At 43.3% G+C, this 25045-nt stretch overlaps 1 protein-coding gene across 1 annotated transcript in view; it reads left to right on the top strand.

Annotated features, from left to right (window-relative positions):
- Nucleotides 1-25045, top strand: part of LOC140122122 (probable cation-transporting ATPase 13A5) — a 117460-nt gene that overhangs the window by 55179 nt on the left and 37236 nt on the right. Inside the window, exons 7-16 of the mRNA XM_072142614.1 lie at nucleotides 3676-3810; nucleotides 3904-3976; nucleotides 4750-4881; nucleotides 5038-5208; nucleotides 6651-6808; nucleotides 8781-8969; nucleotides 12318-12379; nucleotides 12657-12807; nucleotides 12897-12971; nucleotides 23267-23423. Of these exons, the coding sequence (XP_071998715.1) occupies nucleotides 3676-3810; nucleotides 3904-3976; nucleotides 4750-4881; nucleotides 5038-5208; nucleotides 6651-6808; nucleotides 8781-8969; nucleotides 12318-12379; nucleotides 12657-12807; nucleotides 12897-12971; nucleotides 23267-23423 (1303 nt within the window). The remainder of the gene's footprint in view (nucleotides 1-3675; nucleotides 3811-3903; nucleotides 3977-4749; nucleotides 4882-5037; nucleotides 5209-6650; nucleotides 6809-8780; nucleotides 8970-12317; nucleotides 12380-12656; nucleotides 12808-12896; nucleotides 12972-23266; nucleotides 23424-25045) is intronic.

Raw genomic sequence — 25045 nt, 5'->3', positions numbered from 1 at the left:
ATAACGCATTGACCATTCCAAGAAAGAACTAAACATTTCAAAGTACCTACAAGAATGGAAAACCCCATCTGAAGACAAGTGTCATAATAAAACAAACCATCAACACAACAACCCAGAAGGTGATAACAGTCCGGGTGAATAGGGAGAAGGCGGAACGCAGATTCAATGTCTGTCTTAGCCATAAGGGCGCCCTGGCCCGCCTTGCGAAGCAATATAACTGCCCTGTCAAATGATACATTGACGATTCCTCATGGGAGATGCCATCGTTGACAGAATAACCTTTTGGAAAAGAAAGTTGGTGAATGAGCCTATATTTACCTTGTTCCTTCTTGGGAACAACACCGAGCAGGGAAACCCTTAAGCTACTAAAAGGAGGGGAACGAAAAGGACCTACTATTCTACCCAAATCAACTTCCTTACCAATCTTCTCCCTTAACACTTCGGGGAGTTCCCTGGCAGAACACAAATTATCAGAGAATGAACCTTCCCTGGACAACTGAAAGGGAATAAAGAAACCATAACTAAAGCCAAAATGAAGCACCTCTGCATCCTGCCTATTGTGGTACATAGCAATCCACGGCTCCATCGCGGCCACGCTCACCGGGGTCTTTAAAACCGAGGCCCTGTCTGACTGGCTGTTTTCCAGAGGACATGGAACACCACACTGAGGGGTGAGAGCCCCCACATGACGAGCATTTATGCTTATATTTACAGAGGATGAAGAATCTACAATGCCCTTCATTAAACAACCAACACGCCCCGGGGCGCTTGATGGCCACCATCCCCAAGGCTCCAACCCCGGACATGGTGGCTGCAGACTGAAAGGAAGGCTTTTGTGCTACCATCAACCTAAGCCATACATCAGCAGCTTACACCCCCCCAATCCATATCTGGATTCAGAGAACCATAAAGGCCTGAAGCCAATTATTAATCGTCTTAGCTACCTTCAAACCCTTATCCTGAGAACGCTCTGACCACACTCTCCTCTCCTTATCAATCGTATGGAGGTCTACTGACACCAATGACCATATATCAACATATGAATTAGCCCATATCTTCTCCTTAACTTCCATATCTAAATGAGATCCCAAGGGGCTGACTGCACTGAGTCTTTATGAACGCCCGGGGGAGCGGAGGGAGACAGGAGAGGGGGAGGGGACGGGGAAGGCGCAGGCACTGGAGACGGTGCCGCTGAATCAGGGAATTTATTCAACAATTGCTTCAATGACAATAAAATCTCAGACCCCACATTATTCCCTTGCTCTCCAGCAACCCAAGCATTGGTAAACGTAAACTCACCAGCTGCTGCACCAGGAGGAACCACTGGCGACGCATTCACTGCTGGCACCACTGAAGCTGAAACCAGGCCGCCGCCCCTGGAAGACCTACTGCGGTCCAGCTTTTGCCGTACGCGGCCACGTCTACCAGGCACCGCCGATGCACCCGATAAACTGTCCGAGGAGCGCCATCTAGACGACCTAGACCTTCTAGACCAACATGAGGACCTTGAACCCCTGCTCTCATGTCCATGGCAATACACTGCAGAGCTGTGGCATGTCCGCCTGCGGGCATCCCGGGCGGGCGAGGATGATGAAGACCTGTTGCCCCTCCCTCCCGCGGCAGGCAATACTGATACTGGCTGACATTCCAGGGGTAAAGGAAATAAAGAAACCGGAGGAAATGGTATTTTAAAAGGCTCTCCAATCCCAGCTGGGGGAGGGGGATTAGCCCCTATTAATGATGGCGAGGGAGGAACCGCCACCTGCCCAGCATTAACCTGCGGTAGTGACTCCTCCGGTAGTACTACAGCCTGCAAAGGGGCAGATGGGGGCATATGATGACCACCCATGATACCTGGCAGCCCCACGTGGGAGACGCTGGAAGACACCGCTACAGGAAGGGAGGAGGCGCTTGCTGCACCGAGCAGCTGAAATACTGATTGCCTGGAAGTAGAACTCCTGGACTAAACAGGGGGTGGGGCAGTAATGCGATGCGCTGACTCTGCCTCCCGACGTGTGCTCACAGCTGACACTGCTGCTAATGATATATGTGCCGCTGACCGTGCACGAACATTCCTCCCACCACCCCGAGTTGCGGCCGTCGGGGTAAGCCTGTCAGGCGGCCGCAACACCCTACCCGAGCAAAGGCTTAACCCAGCAGCCGCTAACAGTTGGTCGCCCATCACAAATACCTGGCACGGACCCAGGACACAAACACCCTTACTCGCTCACCTATCACTGCTTCAGGCGCAAGAAGAGACCTAAGGGAAGGGGGGGTTATAAAGGGGAAGAAGATGCGGGAGGAGCGAGGGCGGAGGAGCGCAAGCACCCCCCTCTTAAAGTGCAATCGCACATTTCAAGGTACCTTGTTACCAATACTGTCCCCAGTCAGAGGGTACCCTCACTAATCAGTCAGGGGTCCCTTACAGAAATAAACTCCGTTAAGATACAAGGATGTGGTATGCATTTCTTCTATGTTAAAGTTAAATATATATAGTGGGATCTTTTGTGGGGGTATTTCCTCTAAGTCCGTCTGCCGGGCTATTAGACTTTCCCAGGCTTCATCTTGTGCTTTAACATTTAGCAATTAAGAAGCTGGGGGTTTAACTATATTGCACTCCCTATCCTCCACTATCGGGCGAAATGTCCCGTCGCCTGACGAGGTTTCCATTACATCCCATAAACCAACTTTTCCTTATATATCCACACACCAGTGTCTTTGCCTCCTTTGAAAGCTGTAGCCTTTCCCTATTCTCAGCATGCTGCCCTCTGCCTCCACACACAGATCTCTGTCTCTGCTTCAGGACATCCATGTGTCTTCACCCCCTTCACAGTGTGTCCACACTAAGTCCAAAGGAGGACGGCACTCCGCTTCTTTTAGAATGTGGTGCAGGAGGACTGGCGTGGAACCCGCCAAGTATAATAGAGAAAGAATGTCCCAGCACTCACGTCTTGCTTCGTTTCAGTAATTTATTGATGTCATAAATATACAGAGAACGCGTTTCGGCTTACAAAGCCTTTATCAACTAAAGTTGATAAAGGCTTTGTAAGCCGAAACGCGTTCTCTGTATAGTGTGTCCACACTGGCAGAGACTGGGAGAGGGGAGGGAGTGGGATGACTTATACTCTCCTGCTACATCTCCTCCTATTCAACAGAGCTCAGAAATTTAAACAAAGAAGCATGGAGGGTCTGCACACAGTACAAAAGTAAGTAGCAGGACTCCTGAATCAGGGATTATCAGAAAGGCAGTTAAAGTGCATGGGCAACATATGTAAAAGAGTGGCCAACTGTTTGAATACTGCAAACCTCATTCCTCCACTCTTATTCACAGTACTACGACTATCTTGGCAACCTTTTCAATAGTTTATAAAACTTTTATTCTAGGGCAGAACCATCAACCATGACCAAGGAATTATGCTGAAACATGTTATTTTTGACATTCTTTGAATGGAGAAATAAAAGACTGAATTTTCTCAGCTGTTTCAGTGCTAGATCACCAAACCAATTTTTGTAGGTACATATTTGAGTAAAGAGGGAGGACAAAGTCCAGCAGCAGCAGAGATCTTCTGAAGTTCAATTTCTTTATTTTCTCATATAAAAGCCATACAGATAAGTAGGTGACATGTTGACACATACATATTTGAGTATGTAATTAATTTTTTCTTTGATTTTTAGATTTTGAATCCCTTTTATTTTTTTGAAGTCTACTCACTAAGTACATGGCTTGCTACGGGTTATATTGAATATTCCATGGCCATAATACTGTTAACGATTTTATCTGTTCTTGCAACAGTTTATTTGTTGAGAATGGTGAGTTATTTTATTTATATTTCCTTTTTAACAAAAAATATATTGTATTCATTTGAGCGTAGTTTTGGCATTAAATTCTGTTATTTTCCTTAGCAATCTGTTAAGCTACACAGTATGGTGGAATCCCACAACAATGTGATGGTTTCTGTGCTTCAAAGAAATGGAGGTAGGATTTATTTCTTTTATGTTTTTTTGTAAATTTGTATTGATTAAAAAATATTTTCCAGGATTTTTTTTATGGGGAACTTTTTTTTTTGTCTATAAAAACATTTTAAAAAATTCTCTCATTATCAGATTTTATTTAGCATGAAAGGTCATTCAAGATACCATGTAGCATGTAAGTATTCTCTTAAGAAAAGAGAATGGGGCACATTTACTTACCCGTTCCCTGCACGTTCCCTGATCCAGACTGTCCGAGGAGGATGAACTCTGCCGCGATTCACGTAGATCGTGCGCCTGATTTCCTGCTTGTGTCACTTACCCACTCAGGTCTGCCGGAGTTCACCTTCTTCTTCCCGGGGCATGTAAGTGCTTGGCTTGCAACACAAATTTGAATGTTAAATCCTGCGCTTAGTCCGAATCCGTCGGATCTTCCGACGGCCCGCCCCCCCGATTTCTGTCGCTTGAAAGTCGGCGTCGATGCACCAAAATCCGATCGCTTGTGACATAATCATCCCCGACGCGATACTCGAAAAGTCGGAAAACCAACGAAAAAGGGGCCAAGGGACCCTTAGTAAATAAGCCTGAATATTTTTTTATACCTTATACACAAACTTCATAAAGTGAATGGGAAAGAATGGTGAGAAAATTGTTGTCTTTTTTTTTTTAAGACCTTTCATGAGGCCACTTAAAATTTGTTAAATCATTGTTGAGACTTCCGGCTTTCATACCTTTTCAATGTAAGCAGTGTATACAGGATTAATTACTTATTTTTTTCAGCGGTGAAAGAGATTGAATCCAAATACCTGGTACCAGGAGATGTGATAATTCTATCTGAGAGAAAGTTTTACCTTCCTTGTGATGCTCTATTGATATCCGGAGGATGTGTAATAAATGAGGGCATGCTAACAGGTACAGTAGGATTGAATGAATTTTATTAAATAACTATATTTCATGCATAGTTGCTCCCATTTCCCTGTATTATATGTGTCACCAAAATCAGAAAACTATAAATCTATATATTGGCTGACTTCTTACTGACATGGTTTTGTATGACTTTTCTTCCAGGAGAAAGTGTTCCTGTGACAAAAGTTCCATTACCAAGTACAGATAATGGAATTCCATGGAAACTGCACAGTGGTGAAAATTATCGAACACATATATTGTATTGCGGAACTGAAGTTATAAGGACCAAACCACCTGCTGATGGCTCTGTTAAAGCTCTAGTCTTACAAACAGGTGAGATGACAGGGGTGTGCACAGAGCATTATAATTTAGATTAAAGTTAATCTGGCTATTATGATCTACCATGGGGTTTGCAATGGACAAGACTAAAGCATTAAAATAGAAGTCTAAGACTTTATACGGAGAAGACACTTTCTATATATGTACCTAATAACCAGAAAATCCAGTGGCTAACTTGTTGAAATGTTGCAGCTCAGAAATTCTTATTAACAGACATCAGCTAAATTAGACTACACACACTAATGCCACATGGGCTGAGAACCAAGCATCCCACATCTAACTAGCAGTACACAGGAGAAGCCAGGTAAGATCCCCAGGTATTGAGGACAAGCAAAGACAAACAAATAGTAAAAAGAAGCCAGAAGACCACACTTCAACAAGAGCTCTTCAGGAGCGCACAATCTATAATACCATTTTTGTTAGCAATACAGAAGTGTATATGATTTCAGTGGCCTGAGGTCTTAAACGTTCCTACATTCAGCCAGGGACTGCATCTCATATGTGCATGGGTGTCAAAACAATGATGTCTGCATCAGCATCCTCCTCTATCCATTCTAATAGGTTCAGGAGATGTTGAGTTTTACTCCTATTGTCTCATCTGGCAGTCTGAACTGGGCTCTAATAGCTGAGTGACCTGATATCTGCCACACCTTTTACTCTGCAATCTACTTTTGTTTTGCAAGAGTTAACTCTGTGTGCCGTGATTTCTTTTTTCAGGCATTTTTCGGGCATGGAGGGGTGTGGAGAGGGAGATGTAGGGAGGGGAAGGAAAGGGAAGTACCATAAGCAAACTTCTTATCAAACTTCTTATCAACTTCTTATCAAATCTAAAACTTGGGGTCAGAGTTGGGTGTGCCTCGGTCCCTTGGTTAACATGTCAGAATTACAACTCTCATAAACAGGTAAGCTCTCATAAGTCGTGTGCTATGTCAATGTAACCTGTTATCTTCATTGTAAGAAGCCAAATGACTGGTCTAGGTTTGTCCTGTTACTTGTATATTAAATTGTTGGTCTACATATCTTGACCATAATAATGTAGAGATTAGGTTCTAGGGCACCCTGAGATGGTCTGTAAACATTTAACATAATGTAGAGATTAGGTTCTAGGGTGCCCTGAGATGGTCATTCCAAAGCTTGTGGTCACTGTATAAGAATATTTTTATTAAAAGGGCGTGGAAGAGGCAAGGGTATGTGTTCACTATATGCTGAGATTGCTAGTACAGTAGCAGTGGTCTTAACTGCTCCTCACGATACTTAGGGAGATGGAGATTTGTCCATACAGATATATTCATGATCTCATTCACAGAAATGTCTGCAGTAAATGTGTCATGTTTGAACATGCATAATATTGGGCAATCTAATTTTATAATTGAAAAGAAATTATCTCCTACATCTTTGTTTATATAATTTATTTGCCATTTCTTATTCAAATGTAGGGTTCAACACAGCAAAGGGAGACCTAATCCGCTCAATTCTGTATCCAAAACCGATGAACTTTAAGCTTCACAGAGAAGTGATAAAAGTGATGATTGGATTAATAGTGCTTTCTGTTGTTGGAGTAATTTATACTGTTGTGATTTATGCTCGGAGCGGAGTAAGTATTTTTTCTTGCAACCTTCTGCAACCCTAATGTATAATTTGCCTTTTATAATATATTATATGCTGGTATATTGTGTGTAGAGGAAAAAAACTCTCCTCTCAATGAAAAGACCATCTCCATGTTACATAACGATATTCTCTATTCTATGTACCTCCTTTTAGAGCCCTGTAAGCAGCTGTAAGACTTCTGGTTATGGCTATAGCTCCCTGACTGTCTTCAGTTTGCAATAAGATGAATAGATTGCTAAAACTCCCTAAGGTTGTCTTAAAATAAAAATGTAGGCGATCTTCCATTTTTGTTTGCAAAAGCTCTACTTTGGCTGCCTGCACAACTATCTTACATCATACATTTGAGGCCCATCCCCTTTTTGAACCATCACATGGTCCATCGATGAAACTCTACCGTCCAGGTTCATTGATATAAACTAGAAGCACCCAACACAAGATACACTGTGGGGCACATTTACCTACAAGGTCAATCGAGTTCACTAAAAGTGCATTGTCCGTCTACAATGCTGCATTCAGCGATTCACTAAGATTATGGAACCCAGTATGTACTAAGACTAGTCTTGTAAGATATTACTTTATGATGCTGTAAATGCAAATAATACTAAGACTGGTTCTTTAATGTGTGACTGCATGATGTCTTAAATGAAAATAGTAATAAAGCTGGTCCTTTAAGGTATTACTGTATGATGCTGTAAATTCAAATAGTACTAAGGCTGGTCCTGCGTCCTAGCCAATCACACTAGGATATTCTTGTGGTTGCCAAGGGGCTTCAAGCTGGTTTGGCTGCTTAGCGGTTAATCAAGCAGTTTACAGCAATTTATAAAACAGAAACTAGAAGCTCAAACAACAGGCTGTCGTTCAACTTCAGGGTCCCGGGAGCCAAAATTTCCATCTTTGATACAGATACCAACTCAACTCCGCTCAATACTACTCTATAAGCATATAGGGTTTTATGTAATGGGGAGAAGTTGACTTCAGCATTGAGCTTTCTCTATTATTTCATTCCACTAATTTGCATATTGCTGCCAAACTGATTGTTTGCATTAGACCACCATACTGGTCTATACAAAAATGCATGACCTGGAAGCTGTTATTCTGCTTGATGAGGTATTGGTTATGGATATCAGCAGAAAATAAGCAAAGACAATTCCTCTAGAAATATGATAGCGACTGGTCGGTGATATAGAAAATAATAAGTAATATCTGGTAAAGTTGTTTCTACAAGCTATTGATGCTATTTACAAGCTATTGGCATGCACTTAGTTCTGCACAAGACATTTTTTTCATTCTGGCTTTGGTTTTGTTTAAGAACTACAGGGTGGAATATGCCGTTGCCCATTTCATTTTGACCATAGGTCTACTTACTAAATTTTAAGACGTTAAAGATTTTTTTAATGTCCTTATATATTAAACAATAGAATTCAAACAGGGTGTACTTTATTTTTTTCATGTCTCTATATGGGCTTTATGGGCACCAGACAAAAGAATGCTTCATCTGTAATATTATTTGAGATTATTTTCCTCTGCCTTAACCCCTTTTAATTATTATAGCTTTAGAAGCAATAACTAATAATAATAATAATAATAATAATAATAATAAAGCAATAAAAAAATAATAAATCCCATATAACAGGGCATTACTTTATAGTACACTGTCCTGAAGAACATTTATAACCAAATAGTTTTCAACAATTTTCTGGGAATAAATTCATTATAAAGAAGGATCGCAGAAATTAAATACACTAGCTATAACTACATTATAAAGTGTTTGGAAAATCTAAATGATCAAAATGTCTTTAATTTTTATTTTTATAATTGCTTCTGCTGCGTATATCATTTATGGGTTTATGAAATCAGTGCTTGCATTGTAACATTTTTTGGGAACAATAATATATGTTTGTTCCTTTTATTATACTCTGTCTAAGATAGTTTTCTTTTTGTTTACATAAATTTTGTAGGCTACAGCAAAAGAGTTGGTTCTCATGGTTTTTATCATGGCCACTGTTGCAGTTCCAGTCTCTCTGCCTCCAGCTTTGACCATCTGCACTCTTTATTCACAAACTCGTTTAAAAAAGCAAGGTATCTTTTGCATCAGTCCTCAACGGATTATTGTGTGTGGACAGTTGAATCTAATCTGTTTTGATAAGGTATGTGGTTGATATTTACAATAGTTATGTTATTATCTTGTATACTATAGTATGTGGCAGTGACGGTGAACCTATGGTACAGGTACCAGAGGTGGCACTCAGAACCCACTCTGGGAGCACGCAGATTGTCATCCTACTACAAAGTTTAGCATTCAGGACTCAAGGCCTCCTCCTGTAGTCCCAGGCCGCTCAGAACATGCTGTGCTCAGTAGTATTTTAAAGCAACACATCTTTGGTTGTATGGAACTGCTGAAGGACCAAGGAGTTGTGGGCAGAGCTGCATTATCATTGGACCTCCTTCTCGAGGCCCCGTGGTCTTTCCTACAATAATAATACAATTTCTCTTTTTCCTACTCTAATGGTGTTTTCAGGAAGCCAATACAATTGAAAGCAGTGAGAACAAGTTACTGCTTAAATTGGCAATAAATAAGTAAATTTTAGTTGTAATTTGAACACTCAGGGGGATATTTTTCATACGCCGGCACTTGTGCATTTTTGCAGCGCGATACATCAAGAGGTTCGCTAGATAATGGATGCCAGAGCTTTTCTGAGGGGATAGTCCCAAAGGTATTAAACTCATTACAAACCCTAACCAGATAATGTGGTAAGGACTCACTGTGCAGTTTATCATACTCCTCTGAAAAGCAGTCTGGGCCGAGAGCCTTGTTTTTTTTAAAGTGAGGAGACAGCTTTAGTTACTTGTAAAGTGAAAGTAAATGAAAGGTCGCGTACCTGATCCTGCAACAATGGCAGCAGAATAGACAATTGCTTTCACGGATTGTCTCATAACCTGGTCTTGGTGCTGATTGTATAGAGCACTGTTATACTTTGCAAAGGCATCTGCAATGCCTTGGGGGTCGATAACATTTTAAGGCACTGCAAAATCATATTTATAAGTGTTAAGGATCTTAATCTGATTGGATCAGTCAGAAATTGTGGAAGCTCTTGCGGATATCTAGGTTTTTCAGTAATATGTTTTCTTGCTTAAAGGGGTTATCCGGGTTTAAAAAATTTCTTCTGGCCGGGCTGGGGAGGGCTATTTAAACACAATAAACATGTACTTACCTCCTCCGGTGCTGCCGATGTCCCGCGCCGCGGCCGGTCTTCTCTGTGCGCCGGATGCTCCCATGCGCACCATCTCCCAGCGCTTACAACGCTGAGAAATAGGGACGGATGGGAGGAGCCGTCCACATCGCGGACCGGAAGCTCCCTGTGAGCGGCTTCCCTGTTTGTTTACAGGGGCACGGATCGAAGGGACCGCGGCGCGGGACATCAGCGGCGCCGGAGGAGGTAAGTCCATGTTTATTATGTTTAACTAGCCCTCCCCAGCCCGGCCATAAAAATTTTTTTAAACCCGGATAATCCCTTTAATATGTGCATGTTTAGCATGAGTAGACTCCTTAGGGTGACTTTATGGGCAAACCACAAGATGGGATCTGACACCTTTCCATTGTTGTTAATTTGGAAATACTCCAAATATTTCATTCATCATTGATGAAACATACCGAGGTTGGGTTAAACAAAACCTACCATGAGGAATCAGAAGTAGATCTGGTTGTAGATTTCTCCTGCCTGTCTGTGCCCTAATCTGTAATTTAGTTATCTTCTAACCTAACTTTATTTTAGTAGGCAGGAAGAATCTTCTAACAGATCTACTTCTGATAGAAGATTCCTCATGGTAGGTTTCCTTCAACACAAAGTTGATGATTATCCACACAGAACTCAGAGAAACTTTAAATTCCTCTTGAATGGTGAGTACAATTGGGGGATAATCAGACTATGTAATTACCCCTATCGTGGAGTCTGATACTTTGTAGAATAGAGATTTATATTTAAGGAAATAGGCAATTTTGGTGTAAATGTATAATCTAGAGTAGAATGTATAATCTTTTTCTGTCGGATGGTGAATCCTCCAAATATTGTATAAACTATTTTTGAATATAGCGTTGATATAGGGGATAGGTTCTGTAAAGACATGGGCTGTAGTGGATTTCATTAATGGGCAAATTACATGGTTAAAATCCCCTCCTAAACTGAGATGACCTTGTTGAACCCGACAGACTTTGTTAAGTACATTTCTCAAAAAGAAATGCTCTTTGACATTAAGGCTATAAACAAAGCCTAATGTACACTTTGTATTGTTAATTCTATTCGGACCGCCCTGTGACTTTAAACGTCAGCGGGCGCAAGTCCGCAGTCTGCAGCAACGTCCCACACTAGCTGTCAGAGGCACCCGGAGACCCTAGGGAGAAGGGAGATGCAGTTCATTACCGCTTTTCCATTCTCTCCTCCTCACAGCATTGCACTGAATGAATGCAATGCATAGAGGAGCAGAGCCCGCTACACTACAAAAAGCATTGCCATAGTCGCCCCGTTTGCCTGAAACTGTACATATTATATATCAAAACAACCCCGAACAAAATAGGAAATTCATTAATAATGTTAATTTTGAGTTCATTTGACAAAAGTTCTATAAATTACAAAAAAACCCTTTTTTCAACTTTTAACTCGAAATAAAAATAAAAATGAAAAAAAAATGTTTAACCTTTTATTACCTCTTTAACTAGCTCTATGTGTTCCGTAATAAAAAAAAAGCAAAAACATTTAGGGTAGCATGCAAAAAAAGTCATGGCCCTTGAACCGGCACAAACGAAAATTTGCTAAAAATGCCCGGTCACTAGAGCCTTTTCAGGCCGCGGCAGTAAGGAGTTAAATAAGCATATTATAACTACAAATTCTGTATTCTAACTTTTCCTATTTGTATGAGATTCATGAAGCGCAAAGGCCAGAGAGTCCTTAAAGGCTACACACCTCTTCCCAATAGCTGTAGCATCGAAGATATGTGGGAATCTTTTGTTCTTCAACCGCACACAATCTGGTTGGTTAAAATGGGTTTCCTGGAGGTAAATGATATCACTTTTAGATTTCTGATTCTCCTCCCATATCCTTGAAAACAGGGAGTTCAGACTCCAGGTATTACTTGATAAAATCTTAATACCATCTACGCTGACAGGTTGCTATCAATCAAAAAGAGGTGTGAGGTCCCACAGACTAGACCCTCAACCCACCATAATGACCTGCATCTCGTACCACACAAAATTTTAACTTGCTTTACAATGGATATCCAGTTTTTCAATTTTTGTTGTTATAAGAAAACATGGGTAAAATAGCTTAGATAAAGCAATGGTGAAAATCTAAAATGTGTTTTATAGCTCTTTTTGATGCTTGTGCAATCTGTAGTATGTGGATAATGTCCATAGTGAGGAAACCTAAGGGAGTAAGAATTTGTAACCAAATATAATTTTCTTCAGATTTCTTAATGGCTAATATTAAACTATTTTTACCCAGACAGGAACATTAACAGAAGATGGCTTAGATTTGTGGGGGATAGTCCCTTCCAAAGGGAACAGGTACGGTCATTTATCTTCTTATCTTCTCCATCACTGCTGTCTCTTCCCTACCAAACCCCCTCCATTACTGCCTCCACTTGTTCTATTCCATATCCCTCCTTCAGTATCTTTTTCTACCTCCATCACTGCCTGGAGTTAAGAATGTCTCTTTTTTACTCCTGCAACATGTAACTTTGGAGCCGACATCAAACATACTTGCTGCAACAGAAAAAAATATGTAAATATTTCAGATGTAAATATTTCACATCTGCAGTCTCATAAATCCTCTGATTATCAGTTTTCAGGAGGCGGTGTCTATCATGCCTGGCTGCACTTTACCCTGGAGTTTTCTCATTGGAGCAATGGCCAGTTGTCATTCATTGGTTCTGATGGATGGAAAAGTACATGGAGATCCCCTGGATATAAAAATGTTTGAAGGAACAGGCTGGGTAATATGTAATTTTTGAATGCGCCATACAAACACAAACCACATTGACCGTATATATTTTCTATGTCTAATTTCTAATTCCCCCCTTAGGACCTTGATGAATGCAAGACGGATGGAAAATCTAGTTTATATTCTGTTGCCACACCAGGATCTCAGACACTAAATGTAGGTGTAATCTGAATAAATACACTCCCATACAAATGATTTGGTATTGTTATATTAACTTTTTGCCTATCGAGATTACAAGGTTTTGTGACAGCAAAAATAGCAAGGCATGCAGCAAAAATATTGACAATCCATATTATAAACCGATGAAGGACACTAGTTTATCCGTTATACGATAGATGCGACACAGCGTTTTGGCTTTTTTTAAATAGATAAGTGAAGATAAGTGAAAAGGAAGCTTCAAAGTAGGGGTTTTTTTACCACCCAAGGATTTAGATTTCAAATTTACATATATAACCAAAGTTTTGTGCCAGCCATATAGGAAAGTCAGCAAGTAGGGGAAGTGGTTAGACATATATTTAAGTACAGATGAGCGAAACTTCCAATATTGGTTTTTCAACCCATTGGAACACCTGTTGTAAGTCACAGTGTGCTCCAATAACCCAACATAGAATTGTATTCCACATTAGTGGTGTCCTCTAGGCATTGTATACCTAATACCGGTAAATCGGAAAAGGAATTCTCTTAATAAATCTGATCTATTTGGGGCCCGTGGAATATCTGAGACTGCCCCCACTGACTCTGATTGGAGACCGGATTCTACAAGGTCTACTAGGTTGATAGTTTTTAGATTCAAGCCTCACCTATGTGCCTATGGCTGTGATTCTCCAAGGCTGTATCTCATGATAAATGTGTGAATAAAGTCTATCTGCAATGTATAAGTCTCTGGACACCACCGTATGGGTCTTAATTAGAGATGAGCGAGCACTAAAATGCTCGGGTACTCGTTATTCGAGACGAACTTTTCCCGATGCTCGAGTGCTCGTCTCGAATAACGAACCCCATTGAAGTCAATGGGAGACTCGAGCATTTTTCAAGGGGACCAAGGCTCTGCACAGGGAAGCTTGGCCAAACACCTGGGAACCTCAGAAAAGGATGGAAACACCACGGAAATGGACAGGAAACAGCAGGGGCAGCATGCATGGATGCCTCTGAGGCTGCTTAATCGCACCATTATGCCAAAATTATGGGCAACAGCATGGCCATGACAGAGTGACAGAATGAAGCTAGATAGCATCTAAAACATGCAATAATTGACCCTGACACTATAGGGGACGGCATGCAGAGGCAGCGGCAGCAGGCTAGAGAGTGGCATGGCGACATACCCTAAATGGACTCAGGCTTCAAACCAATGGGTGGCAGAGAGGAACCAAAGGAGGTGAGCAAGAAGCGCTCAAATAATATCGGTACATGATAAAAGTTTGCCAGTATATTTTGTGGATTACACAGCAGGGTGGCGACAAAGTTAACATGGAAGCCATGAAAACAACCCAAAATTCTGCCTGACACAGCTCGTTTGATAAGGGGACCATGTATGGAGGCAGTGAACTAGTAGTAGATTAAAGGTTCTGCAGTTAAAACTATGTTAGTTGGATCTTGGCATGGAGTTGGCGCTCCGCTGCCAGGCGAGCTTTCGCCAATCCAAGCCCCTGTCTCTAGGCTACTCCCCAAACAGCACTTCCAAGAACCTTTTGTATAAGATCAAGTGTAGTAGCGTTCTTATAAGTTTAGGATATGGCGGGTGAGGGGAATGTAAACAGATGCGCAAGAAGCGCTGAAATAATATTGGTAAATGATAAAAGTTTATTAGTATATTTTGTGGATAACACAGCTGGGTGGCGACAAAGTTAACAACTTTGATGTGGAATCCATGAAAACAACCCAAATTTCTGCCTGACACACCTCGTTTGATAAAGGGACGATGTATGGAGGCAGCTATATGGACGACTTTTGGAGGTAGCAATGGAGACAACGTGTGGAGGCTGCTATGGAGACAATTTAATTTGGATAGTGCCTGTATGTGGCAGTCCCAAAAATTTTTCAAACCAGAGGAGCAGGTAGGTGGCCCTCCAGAAAAATAGAATAGATTGAGTGCCTGTATGTGGCAGTCCCAAAAAGTTTTCAAACCAGAGGAGCAGGTAGGTGGCCCTCCAGAAAAATTGAATAGATTGAGTGCCTGTATGTGGCAGTCCCAAAAAGTTTTCAAACCAGAGGAGCAGGTAGGTGGCCCTCCAGAAAAATTGAATAGATTGAGTGCCTGTATGTGGCAGTCCCAAAAAGTTTTCAAACCAGAGGAGCAGGTAGGTGGCCCTCCAGAAAAATTGAATAGATTGAGTGCCTGTATGTGGCAGTCCCAAAAAGTTTTCAAACCAGAGGAGCAGGTAGGTGGCCCTCCAGAAAAATGGAATCGATTGAGTGCCTGTATGTGGCAGTCCCAAAAAGTTTTCAAACCAGAGGAGCAGGTAGGTGGCCCTCCAGAAAAATAGAATAGATTGAGTGCCTGTATGTGGCACTCCCAAAAATTGTTTAAAACAGAGGAACGGGTCGGTGGCCCTCCAGAAAAATTGAATAGATTGAGTGCCTGTATGTGGCACTCCCAAAAATTGTTTAAAACAGAGGACCGGGTCGGTGGCCCTCCAGAAAAATTAAATGCATAAAGTACTATAGCAAGAGCCAGTGGGCCCTGTCAAAAAATAGCCAGTTTCCTCTGCTTTACTGTACAAAGAGGAGGAGAAGGAGGAAAATGAGGAGGAGGAGGAGTGGATCAATTATTCAGGTTGAGCTTCCTTCACCTGGTGGAGATTGGAAATTATGAGAAATCCAGGCTTTATTCATCTTAATAAGCGTCAGCCTGTCAGCGCTGTCAGTCGACAGGCGTGTACGCTTATCGGTGATGATGCCACCAGCTGCACTGAAAACCCGCTCGGACAAGATGCTAGCGGCAGGGCAGGCAAGAACCTCCAAGGCGTACAGCGCCAGTTCGTGCCACATGTCCAGCTTTGAAACCCAGTAGTTGTAGGGAGCTGTGTGATCATTTAGGACGATGGTATGGTCAGCTACGTACTCCCTCACCATCTTTCTGTAAAGATCAGCCCTACTCTGCCGAGACTGGGGACAGGTGACAGTGTCTTGCTGGGGTGACATAAAGCTGGCAAAAGCCTTGTAAAGCGTACCCTTGCCAGTGCTGGACAAGCTGCCTGCTCGCCTACTCTCCCTCGCTACTTGTCCCGCAGAACTACGCACTCTGCCGCTAGCGCTGTCAGAAGGGAAATACTGTTTCAGCTTGTGCACCAGGGCCTGCTGGTATTCATGCATTCTCACACTCCTTTCCTCTGCAGGGATGAGAGTGGAAAGATTTTGCTTGTACCGTGGGTCCAGGAGAGTGAACACCCAGTAATCGGTGCTGGAATAAATTCTTTGAACGCGAGGGTCACGGGATAGGCAGCCTAGCATGAAATCTGCCATATGCGCCAGAGTACCAACGCGTAAGAATTCACTCCCCTCACTGGCCTGACTGTCCATTTCCTCCTCCTCCAACTCCTCCAACTCCTCTTCTTCTGCCCATACACGCTGAACAGTAAAGGACTCAACAATGGTCCCCTCTTGTGTCTCGCCAACATTCTCCTCCTCTTCCTCCTCATCCTCCTCCACCTCCACCTCCTCCGATATGCGCTGAGAAACAGACCTAAGGGTGCTTTGGCTATCAACAAGGGAATCTTCTTCCCCCGTCTCTTGTGACGAGCGCAAAGCTTCCGACTTCATGCTGATCAGAGAGTTTTTCAACAGGCCAAGCAGCGGGATGGTGAGGCTGATGATGGCGGCATCGCCACTGACCATCTGTGTTGACTCCTCAAAGTTACTCAGCACCTGACAGATATCAGACATCCACGTCCACTCCTCATTGTAGACTTGAGGAAGCTGACTGACCTGACTACCAGTTCTGGTGGAAGTTGACATCTGGCAGTCTACAATGGCTCGGCGCTGCTGGTAAACTCTGGATAACATGGTCAGTGTTGAATTCCACCTCGTGGGCACGTCGCACAACAGTCGGTGAGCGGGCAGTTGGAGGCGGCGCTGCGCTGCCCTGAGAGTGGCAGCATCTGTGCTGGACTTCCTGAAATGCGCACAGATGCGGCGCACCTTCGTGAGCAAATCTGACAGATTGGGGTATGTCTTGAGGAAATGCTGAACTATCAGATTTAACACATGGGCCAGGCATGGCACATGTGTCAGTCTGCCGAGTTGCAGAGCCGCCACCAGGTTACGGCCGTTGTCACACACAACCATGCCTGGCTTCAGGTTCAGCGGTGCCAGCCACAGATCAGTCTGCGCCGTGATGCCCTGTAATAGCTCTTGGGCGGTGTGCCTTTTATCGCCTAGGCTCAGCAGTTTGAGCACCGCCTGCTGTCGCTTAGCAACGGCACTGCTGCTGTGCCTAGAGCTACCGACTGATGGCGCCGTGCCCACGGATGGTAGTTCGGAGGAGGAGGTGGAGGAGGGGTGGGAGGAGGAGGAGGCATAGTAGGCCTGAAACACCTGGACCGAGGTAGGCCCCGCAATCCTCGGCGTCGGCAGTATATGACCAGCCCCAGGGTCAGACTCGGTCCCAGCCTCCACCAAGTTAACCCAATGTGCCGTCAGCGATATATAGTGGCCCTGCCCGGCAGCACTCGTCCACGTGTCCGTGGTCAGGTGGACCTTGTCAGAAACGGCGTTGGTCAGGGCACGGGTGATGTTGTCTGACACGTGCTGGTGCAGGGCTGGGACGGCACATCGGGAAAAGTAGTGGCGGCTGGGGACCGAATACCGAGGGGCGGCCGCCGCCATGAGGTTGCGAAAGGCCTCGGTCTCTACTAGCCTATAGGGCAGCATCTCCAGGCTAAGCAATCTGGAGATGTGCACATTAAGGGCTTGGGCGTGCGGGTGGGTTGCACTATATTTGCGTTTCCGCTCCAGCGTCTGGGGTATGGAGAGCTGAACGCTGGTGGATGCTGTGGAGGATCGTGGAGGCGACGATGGGGTTTTTGTGGCAGGGTCCTGGGCAGGGGGCTGACTATCAGCTGACACAGGGGAAGGAGCAGTGGTGTGCACGGCCGGAGGTGAACGGGCTTGTTGCCACTGAGTGGGGTGTTTAGCATTCATATGCCTGCGCATACTGGTGGTAGTTAAGCTAGTAGTGGTGGAACCCCTGCTGAGCCTGGTTTGGCAAATGTTGCACACCACAGTCCGTCGGTCATCCGGTGTTTCCTTAAAGAACCTCCAGACTTCTGAAGATCTAGCCCTCGCCGCAAGAGCCCTCGCCACGGGAGCTTCACTAGTTGACACATTTGGCGCTGATGCACCAGCTCTGGCCCTGCCTCTCCGTCTGGCCCCACCACTGCCTCTTCCAACCTGTTCTGGTCGAGGACTCTCCTCCGTCTCAGAAGCACTGTGTTCACCCGGCCTCTCAACCCAGCTTGGGTCTGTCACCTCATCATCCTCCGATCCCTCAGTCTGCTCCCCCCTCGGACTTCCTGCCCTGACAACAACTTCCCCACTGTCTGACAACCGTGTCTCCTCATCGTCGGACACCTCTTTACACACTTCCACTACGTCAAGAAGGTCATCATCACCCACAGACTGTGACTGGTGGAAAACCTGGGCATCGGAAAATTGCTCAGCAGCAACCGGACAAGTGGTTTGTGACTGTGGGAAGGGTCCAGAAAACAGTTCCTCAGAGTATGCCGGTTCAAATGCCAAATTTTCCTGGGAGGGGGCAGACTGGGGGGGAGGAGGCTGAGGTGCAGGAGCTGGAGGAGTGGCGACTTCGGTGACATGGGTGGACTGCGTGGAAGACTGACTGGTGGACAAATTGCTCGAAGCATTGTCAGCAATCCACGACATCACCTGTTCGCACTGTTCTGGCCTCAACAGTGCTCTACCACGAGTCCCAGTAACTTCAGACATGAACCTAGGGAGTGTAGCTCTGCGGCGTTCCCCTGCTCCCTCATAAGCAGGTGGTGTCTCACCCCGGCCAGGACCACGGCCTCTGACCCCTGCAGTAGTTGGACGCCCACGTCCCCGCCCTCGTCCTCTACCCCTAGCCCTCGGGTTAAACATTTTTAAAATGAGAGTTATAGCTTTAATTTTTTTTTAACTTTTTTTTGTGTTTTTTTTTTTTTTTTGTGTTTTTGAGTTTTTAAAACCAAACAATGCTATCCTATTGCTATGGCTATTTTCTAGCCAAGTATGAAAGCACACTACTATGCCAGATGAGATGACGCTGAGTTATTAAACAAAATAAACGTAAAATAAAAAAGGACAAATGGCAGACTGTGCCTAATTGAAATCCAACCCCTACTAAATTTTCCCACTTCGGTCTTTGCAATGGATATGTGCGTCACTAAGCGCAAAACACAGCGGTCGCAAGTCTCACTACAAATTGCTGACAATTGGCTAGTAGATGCACTGCAGCAAGTACAGCCACCAGCAGATCAACCAGAAATCAAATATATAACGCTACTGTAGGCGTAAGCCGTTTGGATTCTCCTATGGCTATTTTCTAGCCAAGTATGAAAGCACACTACTATGCCAGATGAGATGACGCTGAGTTATTAAACAAAATAAACGTAAAATAAAAAAGGACAAATGGCAGACTGTGCCTAATTGAAATCCAACCCCTACTAAATTTTCCCACTTCGGTCTTTGCAATGGATATGTGCGTCACTAAGCGCAAAACACAGCGGTCGCAAGTCTCACTACAAATTGCTGACAATTGGCTAGTAGATGCACTGCAGCAAGTACAGCCACCAGCAGATCAACCAGAAATCAAATATATAACGCTACTGTAGGCGTAAGCCGTTTGGATTCTCCTATGGCTATTTTCTAGCCAAGTATGAAAGCACACTACTATGCCAGATGAGATGACGCTGAGTTATTAAACAAAATAAACGTAAAATAAAAAAGGACAAATGGCAGACTGTGCCTAATTGAAATCCAACCCCTACTAAATTTTCCCACTTCGGTCTTTGCAATGGATATGTGCGTCACTAAGCGCAAAACACAGCGGTCGCAAGTCTCACTACAAATTGCTGACAATTGGCTAGTAGATGCACTGCAGCAAGTACAGCCACCAGCAGATCAACCAGAAATCAAATATATAACGCTACTGTAGGCGTAAGCCGTTTGGATTCTCCTATGGCTATTTTCTAGCCAAGTATGAAAGCACACTACTATGCCAGATGAGATGACGCTGAGTTATTAAACAAAATAAACGTAAAATAAAAAAGGACAAATGGCAGACTGTGCCTAATTGAAATCCAACCCCTACTAAATTTTCCCACTTCGGTCTTTGCAATGGATATGTGCGTCACTAAGCGCAAAACACAGCGGTCGCAAGTCTCACTACAAATTGCTGACAATTGGCTAGTAGATGCACTGCAGCAAGTACAGCCACCAGCAGATCAACCAGAAATCAAATATATAACGCTACTGTAGGCGTAAGCCGTTTGGATTCTCCTATGGCTATTTTCTAGCCAAGTATGAAAGCACACTACTATGCCAGATGAGATGACGCTGAGTTATTAAACAAAATAAACGTAAAATAAAAAAGGACAAATGGCAGACTGTGCCTAATTGAAATCCAACCCCTACTAAATTTTCCCACTTCGGTCTTTGCAATGGATATGTGCGTCACTAAGCGCAAAACACAGCGGTCGCAAGTCTCACTACAAATTGCTGACAATTGGCTAGTAGATGCACTGCAGCAAGTACAGCCACCAGCAGATCAAACAGAAATCAAATATATAACGCTACTGTAGGCGTAAGCCGTTTGGATTCTCCTATGGCTATTTTCTAGCCAAGTATGAAAGCACACTACTATGCCAGATGAGATGACGCTGAGTTATTAAACAAAATAAACGTAAAATAAAAAAGGACAAATGGCAGACTGTGCCTAATTGAAATCCAACCCCTACTAAATTTTCCCACTTCGGTCTTTGCAATGGATATGTGCGTCACTAAGCGCAAAACACAGCGGTCGCAAGTCTCACTACAAATTGCTGACAATTGGCTAGTAGATGCACTGCAGCAAGTACAGCCACCAGCAGATCAACCAGAAATCAAATATATAACGCTACTGTAGGCGTAAGCCGTTTGGATTCTCCTATGGCTATTTTCTAGCCAAGTATGAAAGCACACTGCTATGCCAGATGAGATGACGCTGAGTTATTAAACAAAATAAACGTAAAATAAAAAAGGACAAATGGCAGACTGTGCCTAATTGAAATCCAACCCCTACTAAATTTTCCCACTTCGGTCTTTGCAATGGATATGTGCGTCACTAAGCACAAAACACAGCGGTCGCAAGTCTCACTACAAATTGCTCACAATTGGCTAGTAGATGCACTGCAGCAAGTACAGCCACCAGCAGATCAACCAGAAATCAAATATATAACGCTACTGTAGGCGTAAGCCGTTTGGATTCTCCTATGGCTATTTTCTAGCCAAGTATGAAAGCACACTACTATGCCAGATGAGATGACGCTGAGTTATTAAACAAAATAAACGTAAAATAAAAAAGGACAAATGGCAGACTGTGCCTAATTGAAATCCAACCCCTACTAAATTTTCCCACTTCGGTCTTTGCAATGGATATGTGCGTCACTAAGCGCAAAACACAGCGGTCGCAAGTCTCACTACAAATTGCTCACAATTGGCTAGTAGATGCACTGCAGCAAGTACAGCCACCAGCAGATCAACCAGAAATCAAATATATAACGCTACTGTAGGCGTAAGCCGTTTGGATTCTCCTATGGCTATTTTCTAGCCAAGTATGAAAGCGCACTACTATGCCAGATGAGATGACGCTGAGTTATTAAACAAAATAAACGTAAAATAAAAAAGGACAAATGGCAGACTGTGCCTAATTGAAATCCAACCCCTACTAAATTTTCCCACTTCGGTCTTTGCAATGGATATGTGCGTCACTAAGCGCAAAACACAGCGGTCGCAAGTCTCACTACAAATTGCTCACAATTGGCTAGTAGATGCACTGCAGCAAGTACAGCCACCAGCAGATCAACCAGAAATCAAATATATAACGCTACTGTAGGCGTAAGCCATTTGGATTCTCCTATGGCTATTTTCTAGCCAAGTATGAAAGCACACTACTATGCCAGATGAGATGACGCTGAGTTATTAAACAAAATAAACGTAAAATAAAAAAGGACAAATGGCAGACTGTGCCTAATTGAAATCCAACCCCTACTAAATTTTCCCACTTTGGTGTTTGAGGTGGATATGTGTGCCACTAAGAGCTAAACACAACGGTAGCAAGTCCCCCTGCTAATTCCTCACAAAATGGTACTAGATGCAAATAAAAAAAAAAAAAAGTAGAACGTTATTGTAGCCCTAAGAAGGGCTGTTGGGTTCTTGGAGAGTCACTCCTGCCTAACAGTAAGCTAATAGAACACCCTAACGCTTTCCCTGACCAGCAGCAGCTCTCTCCCTAGCGGCATCCAGACACAGAATGATCCGAGCAGCGCGGGCAGCGGCTAGTCTATCCCAGGGTCACCTGATCTGGCCAGCCAACCACTGCTATCGACGTGTAAGGGTACCACGTCATGCTGGGTGGAGTGCAGAGTCTCCTGGCTTGTGATTGGCTCTGTTTCTGGCCGCCAAAAAGCAAAACGGCGGGAGCTGCCATTTTCTCGAGCGGGCGAAGTATTCGTCCGAGCAACGAGCAGTTTCGAGTACGCTAATGCTCGAACGAGCATCAAGCTCGGACGAGCATGTTCGCTCATCTCTAGTCTTAATATTTATGGACCTTTGCTTCTTTATCCGAGCTGTATATGCCTTCTGCTATATGCAAAAAGGACTACGATACTCACCGGGTGGGGTAGGTCATTGGTTTTATATTGTTTCAAAAACACTAAAATGTTTAATTAAACATTTAAAACATTTAAAAAAAAAATAATTCAATAGTATGCACCATTCTACAGTTTCATGTCCAGTCTCAAATGTAACAAATTGATTAATTTATTTCTACTCATACATTTTTTGTATTCTAATGTTTTGTGAAATACACAGACATAGCCCATTGTATAAGTACAGGGGCATAATTACAGGGGTAGCAGTAATAGCAGCTGTTATGGGGCCCCAGTATTTGGGGTATTGAGTGTGTTATATGCTAGAAGTGTGTGTGGTGTGTATATACTGCATGTCTATATATGGTGATGTCTATAAGCTCTAAATGTGTGACCTTATGTGATGTGTATATTCTATATTTCTGTGTATACAGTACTATATGTCTGTATGTATATAACTATATAAATGTGTATAGATGAGTGTATAAATGTGTTTACATGGGGGCTCCATTCAGAATTCAGCCTAGTTACTCCCCTGCATAGGTATGTAAGTTCAAGAAACTTGATGTAATAGATGAATGTGTTATATGATTATTTTCATATTGATAGGTGCCAGTCAAAGGATTCTGCATTTTTTACCAATTTCCCTTCTCTTCAAGTCTTCAACGCATGTCTGTTATTGCCAAGGCAGTAGGAGAAAAGAAATTCTTTGTTTTTATGAAAGGAGCTCCAGAGGTGGTAGTTCAGTTCTGCAAGAAAGAAACAGGTATTTTAGATAAATCCAATTTACTATGGATTAGCTGTGTACCAGCAGGGGAGGATTAAGACTGTCATGGGCACTGTGTACATGTGTATTGTGAGTAGTAACTGATGTACAAGGATTGTCCTCAGAATGTCCTTCTGAGTATAAAATTTGGTGCATGGATTGGGTGGCCATGGGCCCCTTAGAAGGCTTGGGCCTTCTCCTATATTAAAATCCACTACTAAGGGGCGGATTAAGACTGCCATGGACCCTGAACTGTATGAATATTATATCCCCCTACAAGTTTGCAATTTGCTTCCTACATATGGTACTAGAATCTTGAGAAATGGAGGATGCATCCCTTCTGCCTGCTCTTAACCCCTTCTGGCGCATGCCGTAATAGGCACATGGGCGCTGCCATCTTGGTGACGATTGTCACTCCCCGTTACGTCATCAGGGAGTGGCAACTGGTCGACATGACAGCCTAGGGTCTTCCGAACACCCGAGGTGGTCTCGTTTAACCCATTCATTACAATGTGCGATTTGCACATTTAATGAATGCGGTAGAAAATCTAGTATAGCCGTATATGGTAGGATCGATCAGACAACCTAAGGTTAAAGTACATTAGGGGGTCTGAAAAATAGTGAAAGTAAAAAATAAAAAAAAGTTAAAAAAAATATAAAAAAAACCTAAAAATTTAAATCACCCCCTTTCCCTAGAACTCATATAAATATAAATAAACAGTAAAAATTATAAACACATTAGGTATCGCCGTGTCTGAAAATGCCTGATCTACAAAATATACTAACAGTTTTTCACTGCGTTTAACCCTGTTAAGGAAAATAGTGGCCAAAGTCCAAAATGGCACTTTTTTGCCATTTTGAAAGATATAAAAAAATTCAATAAAAAGTGATCAAAAGCTCATATAGTTCTAAAAATGGTAGCATTGAAAACCTCATCAAAAGTTGCACAAAATCACAACATCCACAGCTCCATATTCCAAAGTATGAAAAAGTTATTAGCGCCCGAAGATGGCAAAAGAAAAAAAAAATTGTACAGGAGGTTTTAATTTTTGTAAATGTATGAAAACATAAAACCTATACAATTTGGTACCCCAGTGATTGTACCGACCCACAGAATAAAGAAGACATATCATCTGTGGCGCACAGTGAAAGCTGTAAAATCCGAGCCCACAAGAAAACGGTGCAAATACTGCATTTGGAATTTTTTTCCTGCTTCCCAGTAGATGGCATGGGATATTCAATACAATCACTATGAAGTGCAATTTGTTACACAGAAAACAAGCTATCACAGAGCTCTTTAAGTGTAAAAATAAAAAAGTTATAGATTTTTGCAGGTAGGGAGTGAAAAATGGAAATAAAAAATAAAAATGGTCCGGTCCTTAACCCCTTCCCGTACTAGTACGGCGCGCGCCGGGTCCCGGTGCATGGAGAGGGCTCGCGGGCCGAGCCCTCTCCATAGCCGGTAAGTCTTTGCTGCATATTGCAGCAAAGGCTTACCGGTAACACCCGCGATCGGTGCTAGCACCGATCGCGGGTGCTTTCACCGCGATCACCTCCGGCAATGCTGCCGGAGGCTTCAAAAAGATGGCGCCGCATGGGCGCCGCCATCTTGGCGCGGATCT

Source organism: Engystomops pustulosus, chromosome 3 (assembly GCF_040894005.1).
Source record: "Engystomops pustulosus chromosome 3, aEngPut4.maternal, whole genome shotgun sequence".
In the NCBI taxonomy this organism is placed as follows: domain Eukaryota; kingdom Metazoa; phylum Chordata; class Amphibia; order Anura; family Leptodactylidae; genus Engystomops; species Engystomops pustulosus.
This window is presented reverse-complemented; position numbering and strand designations above follow the sequence as displayed.